Consider the following 10565-nt stretch of genomic DNA (forward strand, 5'->3'; position numbering starts at 1 on the left):
CTGGATCTGAAAGCCCACCAATGTCATACATGTCTATAGGTTGGATATTTTAAATATTTCCAAATTAAAGCTCTGTCACTTAAGCTCTTTGATGGAGCAAAACAAATAGGTAAATTCTTATATCATTACTGTCTTTATCTCTTGATATCTGTTATTACTATAACGTTATTGTTAGATATAAACCTCGTTCCCCCTAGATATTTTTCTGACAACCATCATTACATGTATCCCTCATAGACAAATGATAAATCTTCAAATTGAATTTCACAGTTGGCATTCACATTGCTCATTAATGCGGATTAAAGGTAATTCATTATTCATGTATATAATTTTCAATATTCGGTTTAATATGTTGTAAGATGATTAAACTTCTTTGTTAATTTACATGTCGGTGTGGAGAGGAAATGAAACTCAGGACAAAGTTCATAATTATTTTCGTTTTAATGCACCAGAGTCAAGGAAAACAGTCGAAAAATACACAACACTACTGCACCATTGTCAACCTGATCAGTTTCTATTTGACAACAGTAAATACGTACACCCGCTTGCGCCGACGCCCAGCAACAGAATTAATAGTTGGAGAGACCGAAAGCCAGGAGAGGCGTGACGTAAGCAGGTGTGGAAACGCATTAAGCATGCAATGCATGTGATGAAATGCTGAGCCTGGAGATTCAATGAGTCTTCTCGAAGTTTTTTAATAGTTCATACTTATAGTTTATTCTCCGGACTGATAAAGATAGCAGTGTAGACTTCGGGTCTTTTTTATCTAATGCATTTGCACATGCAGTTTATCTTTCGATTTTCTTTCCTGAAAACAACAACATTAAGTCATATGGTTGGGCTAGCGGTCGGCAAATTACCTAATCATTCCATTAAGTGACCTATACGGACACAGGATGTCGGACATATGCTAGATGTTTCAGGAAATTTCCGTAAACATAGGGGCCGTATCAGGAAATAAATATTTGTAAATTGATTAGTGACGAAATATCTCTTGTTTTCCAGCAATAAGTGGTAAGGTAATACAAATATAATTTCTTAATCAGGGAATAACTCCATATTATATTTAATGTATAAATACTGTTTTTACATAAAAGACTTATAAAAATGGTCGTCTGGTATTGACCCAACCCCTGATGTTCAAGAAGAGGCTGAAAACGGAAGTGACGAAATATCCGTGTTTATAAGTGAAGTTTTGCTCTGTCACTGTCATAGTGGAAGGTGAAAAAGAAGCGGACACATTATCCGAACTGAAGTAGATTTTAGCGAAAATGGAATTGCCTCATTTAGGAACTCATTGCTCCAATAAGTCCTGTAAACAACTGGGTAAGTTCACAGTTGACAATATTTAAAGAGTAATTCCGACTTACGAAAATTGATCACCCAACTAATGATCGTCACATCCAGCCATCAACTGACCATCCTCATTGAACAATATCTACAGCGTTGCCCATTACCCTTGAAGGGGTACCAAACCTCCTCAATTCGTAAAACTCAAGATCTGTGCCTCCCGTGTTCAGGGACTAACCTACCTGAATACATTGTTAGGGGTAAACTGTACCAACAATTTCGAGATAACAGGGGTAACAGTCTCTAGTAAAAATAAACATTAATGTGAAAACGTCAATATTGTTAAACATATTAAATGTGACTCCAACGAGGATTTCTTTTCATTTAACTTACGGAAGAGTAATCACGAGTAATATATATTTCCAGATTTTCTGCCGATGAAATGTGATGCGTGTGCGGAGATCTTTTGGTGAGTATTGTTCTGTGGTTTGTTGATATGTACCAGCGATCACAATCTTAATCAAAATTGCCTATGTAATGACCACTGTTCTTACTAAGATTTGAAGCAGGGGTTGTTCTAAGGTCCTGAAGTAAGATTCTATGTATTTGTTATTACAAAAATAACTGATTTAGAAATGATGATTAAAAGGATACGTCTACCAGCCATTTAATGGGAACACTGAACAAAACTGCAACAAGAAATTCAGTATGCCCCTATTGGGACTTGTCCCAAGACTCCAGATTTTTTATAATTACTGGACTGGGTCATCACTCTATCAGAAATTCCTTCTAGAATGAAACTTGAAGGTGATCATATCTAGTTGTGTAAATACAGTTAAAACCTGCTGCAGATCTACCTGTTATTTATAAATATGTATTGGAAACAAAGATGTGTAGGATTGTTGTCTATGTGACAGGTTTGTATAATGATTATCAACCATTGATTGTATTTCTATTTTTTTTTTAGTGGAGACCACATAATGTACAACTGCCATCAGTGTACAGAGTCCTATAAAAAGGTAGGGGTTACCATGTTTCATTTTAACTATAAACAAAAATTATTTATAAAAGGAAAGTTTTAACAGATATTGTCTTGTCCTTTGATTACAGCGAAGTCAAGGTTTAGTTTCATAATGGTAAAGTGATATTGTCTATACTGCTTACAGATGCTGGTAGTTGTAAAAATTAGGGCCATTTAAAATGTTTTTTTTTTAATCACTCAATAAGGTATAACATTCAAGTATTATTTGCTCTGACAAGATTCTATTTATAAAGATGTATCAGACAATCTGGTAAGATAAAATGGCCATGTTGAATTAATGTGTATATTTCAAACATTTTTAGGACAACCAGGTCCCAGTATGCCCCCTATGTAACCAGCCAATACCTATCAAAAAAAATGAGGTGCCAGACATGGTAGTCGGACAACATATTGATAATGATTGTCAGTCTGATCCTGCCAGGAAAAGACGCAAGGTTCGTATCAGGGCAACTTTATGATGCTGCAGTGATTTTTATAGGGGTTTTCTGTCTATTCTTTTACCATTAGCTAATGGACAGCATAGTCTAGGTTATCCAACATTCATACAGGACTCTATGTCCCAAAATCATTAATCTTCAGATTTTGTTAATTGTAAGTTGTTAGAATATCATAATTTTAATGATAAAAAAAGAAAGTTATTTGGAGTTGTGTTTAGTTGTGCGAAATTAGTAAGCATGTATCATGAGCAGTAACCTTAGCAATGAAGAACTTGCTTTTAAATGTATAGAAGTTAAAAGAAAAGACTATATATTGGCAGTGACACATTGCTGGTACAAAGATGCCTTTCTTCAATGTTTAATTATATACTTCGCTGACTACTTAATTTCAAATTTTGTAATTTTTTTTTGTGAAATTTCAGATTTATACAAATAGATGTTCACGCAAAGGCTGTAAACAAAAGGAAGTGAGTATATATTACTGCTGGTTTATCAAAAAGATATTTTTTCAACTTTTAGGTCCATATTTTCATGTTAGACGTAAAAAATATATCATGTATGCTTTTCATACTTTTTTGCTAGCTCACCTGGTTGAAGGGCCAAGTGAGCTTTTGCCATGGTGCATCTTCTTTTGTAATCTTTATCCTTTAAACAACTTCTTCTCAATAACCGACGGACCAAATGTTTTAGTATTTGGCTGGTATGTTACCAAGATAAAGTCCAACAAAGATTGCGAGAAGAAGTTGATTAATATTCAAGGTAATAGGGGTCAAATTTGTCAAAACCTTTAAATGAATAAACAACTTCTCATGAACTAAAAGGCCTAAAGTCATATATGGCTGGTATGTTTCCAAGATGAAGCCCAACAAATTTTGTGAAAAGAAATTACCTTGACCTATTTTAAAGGTCACAGGGGTCAAATTTGTTAAAACATTTGAATGACTTAAATGATATTTGGTTGGTATATATATACCAGGTGAGTGCTACAGGCCCATGTTGCCTCTTGTTTTAGCTTATTCCAGTCACATGTGATAAATGCCAGAAGAATTTTTGTCTGAAACACCGAAATGAAATGGACCATGATTGCCAAGGCTTTGAGAATTCAGGCAGAGGAATCTCTAAGACAGGGTAGGTTGGACAATTTGGAGAGATGTTGACTTGATTAGTTTGCATTAGTATATACAGTAATAATTGCTCAAAAATAAATCCTTCTTTTGTCAGTTTTGCTTATCATATAATCTGGACAATTACTTATGGCAGCCTTGCAGAAACTTTGCAGAAAAGATAGTGTGCTCTCCCCCCTTTAAATTTTCAGGAAAAATTGATAACTTAACTGGCATGTTTTTATGGTAGCAAAATAAACCATTAATTATATGTAGTAAAGTTTTGTTCTTTGTTCAGTATCCAATACGACAGAATTACCTATGTAAGTCTGTGCCAATACCAGTGCCAGTGACAATTCTCTTGATTTGGAACTTTAAATTGTTTCCATGATTTGTACATTTTTCACAAATTTCACTTACTGTTATTTTATGAAAAATGTGTTTAAGAGTTTGAATGGTTAGATATTGATTTCATAACTGATAAAAAGCATTATAACAATTACATATCTGTTAGAAATTGTGTACTTTCTCTTAATTATGATATAAAGTTTGCATAACCATTTTATCGACAAGGTCAAAGAATTAAAATAAATTAGGAGTGCTCCAATTCTAATTCATATCATTATCGTTTGGAGAGTGTGAACAATGTCTTTCGCGCATGCAATTTTAGATTAATTCAAATTCATTTATTCCGCTCTGTCCCACGTATTGCGTGAAACAAGAGGTCTTTTTTTATAAAGTAAGACTTGAAACATGGCTGGCAAATTAAGTTTTGGCTAATCATAGTAAAAAGTCATATTAAAACGGCGGGTTAAAACAATGCTCTGAAAGGTCATGTGATGAACTCGGCTATCCGATCAAAACAGTGATGAGAGGTAGACACAACAGCGTATGATGACTAGTGTCAGTTAGAAGCTGATAATCATAATCAATTTCTCTCAGAGAGTGGTATCATTTTGTGAATAGTCTTATTTTAAGTTTTGCAATGCTTGCCTGAAATTAAACGTATGGGAAAAAATAATGAAATCTAACCACATATTCCCTTTAAAATTTCAAATTTGGCTGTTGATAGCCATCTTCTATAAAAGTGTGATGATTCTCTTGTGTGTGATGGATTAAATCTCATATTTAATTTACATATGTTTAATCAGCACGTTTAGCCTTTCAGCGTTTTCAGCACTTTGTCAGATTGTTGATTAATTGCTCAATGAAAAGCTCTCCTTGTATTAACTAGTTGCTTCAACAACATGTGGGAGGCAAACTGCATGTTATTGTAAGCGATTAGGGTAAAATATCTTGGCAATGTGGTGTTACGTACGGATCAAACCACTGGAATATTCTATTAAGATGTATGTAGTGTGATGTTTTCTTTATTCCTATTTACCACATTCTATCTGAAGTAACAGCGGTGAAGTGTCTTGTCACTTGACACAGCTGTGGATGTTCTCTGATATCTCAGCTTCCTGAGAAACACAAACTGACAGCAGTATGGATTGACCCAAATAGAGATTAAATCACAGCATAGTTCAGCATTATGTTGTAAATTTGTGTGCCTGACATTCAAGTGCATTTTATTTTATGGTGTTTATTTTCAGAGCTGCAGCTATATTCAGAAACCAATCAGAGCCATCCAAACCATTAGGCGATAAAAGAGCGGTGCCTTCCAAGGCCAAGCCGCAGCAAACTACACTTACACAGCATAACTTTGGCAGAGACCTAGACAGGTAAATGTTAATTTTTAATTGTGATTCTCTACACAATTGGTTAGCAGTAGGGATACCGCAAAATACTACATTCTTCATTGCTACACTTAGTGATTTGTGACGCGTCATGTGAGTGATGCAGGCCCATTTGACCTCTTGTTCTTTTTCAAGATTTGATGATTTGAAAATATGTTGGGAAAAATTTGTAAAACTAGTAACAATTTGCTGAGATCAATCCTTGTGGTGTGTTGTGTTTTACACGGTGATTGCTGAAATCGTTGTTTTAAAATTTGTTATTATATATATGTTGTGTAGAGAGAGACGAGAACGACAGATTGGACAAAGGCAGATGGAACAGACAGGCGGTCATTCCATACAGGGTAGTATGGTGAGTGGCTTTGGAATACAGTTGTTTTATCACAGTGAAATGATGACATTTACTAGTATTTAAGTTCTGTTGATATCTTCTGATGTAGAAGTTTGTTCTATTGTCTTGAATGCTTGGTGTTTTATAGACAGAAGAAGAAGCTTTAGCAAGAGCCATTCAAATGTCCATGTCAGATTCACAAGCACCTTCCAACTCAAGTACCTCCAACAGGCCGTAAGTTTATATACCTTCTGTACAACCCAACATACACAAGTACATCATCTACAGCCATGTCAAGAATGTACTGTAATGTATACATATACATTTTAATCTCCCAAAAGAATGACTTTCACACTTCATTATAAACCGTCTGCTGAACAGGCCCCTTTTTCATCTATATTAGGTGTGATAAATGTTTTAAGGCCGATTTCCAATAAATTTAATTTTTTTTTAACAAAACATGAAAGATATGTGGTTATTTTATATATCCTTAAACTTTTTAAGTACACCTTGATACACAAAGAATTTCACCCACCTATGTTGCCCTTGAACAAACATGAAATTTCCTTTATTTTCTGAGTGTAAAACTTAAAGAAATCACATCAAAAGCATTACTTAACCTTACTTGACCTTTGCCCTTAGGATGACCCAGCAGGAGCAGGATGACCTTTTACTGGCTCAGGCAATTGCTGCCAGCCAAGAGGAGGCTACTCGAGAACAGCAACGAAGGAGGGTAGGTATCGGATGTTCTCATTCTGTAAATTGGGTAGCAGTGTGTAAAATTTTAAAGTACTGTTGAGATTTTAATGAAGGGTGCACTGTATAACATTATTTAGGTCGAATACTTCCTACCAATTAAAATGTAAAGTTGTATTTTGACTGTATGGAATGACAACTGTGTTGGATATTCAGTAAAATGTGGACACTATTGAAATGCAATTGTCTAGTATTCCTCTACAGGATTGTTCTCCATCTTGGTCACTTTGTCATGGGTATATTCTATACACTCTTGTTCCCTTCTTCTATGGCTGTAACTTGCTCTAGAAAATGGGTACTATTAATGCCAGTTGCGACATTACGCAAATATAAGGCACTGGCAAAAATTAAAAGTGCTATAAAGTATATTTCAGTGTTTGCATTTACTAGAGCAATCCAGTGTATCTCAGTTGATGTGATATAAAGGTCTTCTGTTGACTTTGTGATTATTTGATATTAATGTTCACTGTTTTTTCTGACAGGCATTGAAGATGACAGCATGAGGATCAATCATTGCTAGATTGTTTTCTGTTATAGCAACGGACCAGTCAGAACAAGACATCATGTAGTGTCTCCTGACCAAGCTAGCTCACAGCTGCCTCTAGTCTTTCTGGACCGGAGCACTGGATGTGTGCGAGGGCAGATACACAGGACTTTGTAACAAGGACGTGTGACTGTGTAATAAGAACTGTTAGATCACTACTGCCTTTTGTTTTTCTAGGCGGGAGCATTTCTTCCTCTGCACCGGGACAGAAGAATGTATCTTGAACATGTTCACTGGATTGTGTGAAGTCTTTCTAGGTGCATCAAACTGTATTATGTGTAGGTCTTTGTAATGTGGTGAATAGGTTCCAACAGATACGAACCTGGAATCTTAAGCACTGTAAAAACCCATGTAATGTGCACAGTTTTGTTTTGTTTTTTGTGTGAAAATAATTGTCCAAAGTTGGGCGTGTACACATTACTTAGCCAATAGGATTTTCAATTTTTTTTTCATGAAAAAAATCAAAGGCTGCCATCCTGGTTTTTCAGGATTATCTGGTTGAACTGTTCTGAAATTGACAGGTTTCAATTTATTTTCTTTCATGTTGGATATCACGACGAAGCAGAAGCCATGAGCACATGTCTGTATTCATGAATATGAGCAAAAGTTGGCACTGACATATTAGAATGCAGAGTGTGGACTAAGACATATGATGGGACTGGATTTAATTCATTATTGATTAATATTGGTCTTATTTCTTGGCTCCCAGTGATCAATTTTGACAGAATTTTTTGGTGCGCACATTATGCAAGCAGAAGTTTTTTTTAACCAATTATGATTTTACCAATCTACATTAAGTAGGTGTACACATTACACAGGTTTTTACAGTACTGTTTGAGTTGTTGTGTCTAGTGCCTAGATGATTACAGCCAAAGAGACATTTTGTCAGTGTTAGATTAGATACAAAGTTGGCTAGTTCATATACAGAAGAACACAGCATGAAAGAAGAAAAAGGTTTTAGTTAAATTATAGGGCAAGCATGACATTACCTCCAAAATGAATTTTTTATTACCTGCAAGAATACTGTAATATTAGTAATTTTCATGTGGAAAGAATTTTTGTTGATTTCTTAAGTTGGGAACTTATATTTTCATGATGTTAAAATTTGTGTAAATAAATACCATAGAGATTTATTTATCTACGAAATTAACTTCCCATGAAACAGCAATGTTTTGAAAGCCCATGAAACTTTAACCCCATGAAAATATATGATATTGTGGTGTACCTTGCCCTTGAAGAGATAAGGCTGAATAGCCTAAGTATGAGGAAGATTCTGACTACAATCTGTATATTTGATAACACAGTTATTTCCTTCTTACAATTCTGTAATTATGTAGCAGTGTAAGATTGGTAGATTAAACAATATTCAGGCTATGACTTTACAAAAGGTCATATCATAGTATTTAAACTAGGTCACCTACATTCAGTGTTGTATGCTGAAACTAGGTCAATGCTATATTCACTTAAGGATTAGATAATAAAACCACATCAATATTGCCTTCGATATGTGCTAAATTTCTCCTGAAGAAAACTATTTGATGAATATTTTTAATAAGTAAATCAGAAATGTTTTTTGAGAAACACATCTCTTTCCTGTCAGGATTGACATTGAAACCCTTGTTCTGATACTCCAGATTGATTTTTCAGGGATTCAACATTGGGACTATGTTTGGATTTTTCAAGATCCACAGTTTCGATGATATTATGTGTTTGATTTTTAATGTTTTTATCATCTGGAAAATTTCTATTCTTCAGACAATTTTACCTGCAATTATATAAGTTTAGTACATGGTCAGATTCAGGAATATCAATAGACATCCGTTTGCTTATATTTTATAAATGGCAAATGTTTTCATTATTTATAAAAACAGCATGTCGCCAAAAGCTAATTTTGATGCAAAATATTTTCTATGTAATTGTTTTCAAGGGCATTGATGGCTAAAGGCATTGATTTTATACGTAAAAAGAAATATACCTGAATTTCCAATAATGCAGATATGAGAAAAGACATGTTTTCTTCAATCCTAAGTTCAGCATTGTTTTGTTTTTTTGTTGCCTTACTTGATACTTAAGTGATATAACATGCATGGTTCGTGTGTAACATCTTAAGCAATTTTTTAAGAAAATATGGATGTAAAATGTTTGTGTTTTCTCCTTGCCTGGACTTTGTATCTGTACAAATAAAAATAATGTCATGATCTACTCTATACTGGGAAATGTTTGCTGCGGGTAAACTTTCGTCCAGTTTTTCCTTTGGCCAATTAGGAAAGAAAACAAAAGGTTGGCTTTATAAAATACAATGAAAATTCTTAAGTGAGGGTGAAAGATGTTGCCACAGGTCATTATTTGAACTCAAAGGTTATAGTGAATCTAAAATTGGTTAATTCTGTTTCTCAAAACTTGAAAGTCATTGTTTAGGTGAATTAAGATTTTACTGCATGTTTCCACTAATGATATTGGTGAGGAAATAAATGTGAAATATGTTGTGACTCTGGTAAACTCTCAGTGTTTTGAAAAACATTCATGAAAGCATCTTATTTAAAATTAAGTGTCATTGTCAAGTGCGTGTACCTTGTACTGCAATGTTTTGGGTGTAAACTATAATTATGTATAAGTGATACTTTCCTGACATTAAGATGTGTACTAGTTGGTTATGACGAAAGCCTAATAACCAAATCTCAGACATCAGGGTTCGCTTGTTTAACCTTATTATGTCATTGATTTGTTAAAAAGCCTTTTAACTGTTGTTATTAATGTATATTTGAAATTTATTCATACATTTTACAATGTTTTATCATAATAAATAATTTATTCCGGAATAATTGGACTCGTGTTCTAATCATTTAACTCCCAAGGTGAATCATATATTGCACTCATGTTATTGTTTGATATCAAAAGAAGAAAACCTATGAAGAAATTAAATACTTACACTTTATGCATTGCTTTGGTGAATCAATCGTTCTTGAAAGTGAAGAAGGCATCTCATACTGATGTTTCCAAACCACAATTTAGCTACTAAAAATAAACTTAATTTAGCACCATCCAATTTTAGTGTATTTTTGGCAAATTAACGCAAAGAAATAGTGCATCTGTGATGTTGCCATATAAATAACAATTGAAAAATGCAATTAGAACAATTATATTCTAGTTCAATACTTTTAAGTGTGAACAGTGCTGAAATAAGATTACTGTTTACTGTTTAAATAGGTTCGTTTACAGCATCCTTGTCACTAACAGTGACTTGATGTTAGCAAACCTTGTAAGAGAGAGATCCAGCTAATACTTCTGAAGAAATAGCTATAACAAGCTGTCTTTGTCAAAAT

The 10565-nt window shown here is 34.0% G+C and overlaps 1 protein-coding gene across 2 annotated transcripts; it reads left to right on the forward strand.

Annotated features, from left to right (window-relative positions):
* Nucleotides 1–1220: 1220 nt before the first annotated feature.
* On the forward strand, nt 1221–10053 carry LOC132558297 (AN1-type zinc finger protein 2A-like). 2 transcript variants are annotated; one of them, XM_060222843.1, is made up of 11 exons: nt 1221–1326; nt 1717–1759; nt 2258–2309; nt 2635–2766; nt 3192–3236; nt 3782–3897; nt 5468–5596; nt 5891–5963; nt 6091–6176; nt 6585–6675; nt 7181–10053. In XM_060222843.1, the coding sequence occupies exons 1-11, from the start codon at nt 1272–1274 to the stop codon at nt 7199–7201; spliced, it is 843 nt and encodes a 280-aa protein (XP_060078826.1). In that variant the 5' UTR covers nt 1221–1271; the 3' UTR covers nt 7202–10053. The 2 variants fall into 2 exon arrangements, with proteins under 2 accessions (XP_060078826.1, XP_060078824.1); XM_060222841.1 differs by having other exon boundaries at nt 7236–10053.
* Nucleotides 10054–10565: the final 512 nt, after the last annotated feature.

The sequence above is a fragment of the Ylistrum balloti genome, unplaced genomic scaffold (assembly GCF_031769215.1).
Source record: "Ylistrum balloti isolate Yb309-2 unplaced genomic scaffold, AGI_CSIRO_Ybal_v1 Utg370780, whole genome shotgun sequence".
NCBI classification, from domain to species: domain Eukaryota; kingdom Metazoa; phylum Mollusca; class Bivalvia; order Pectinida; family Pectinidae; genus Ylistrum; species Ylistrum balloti.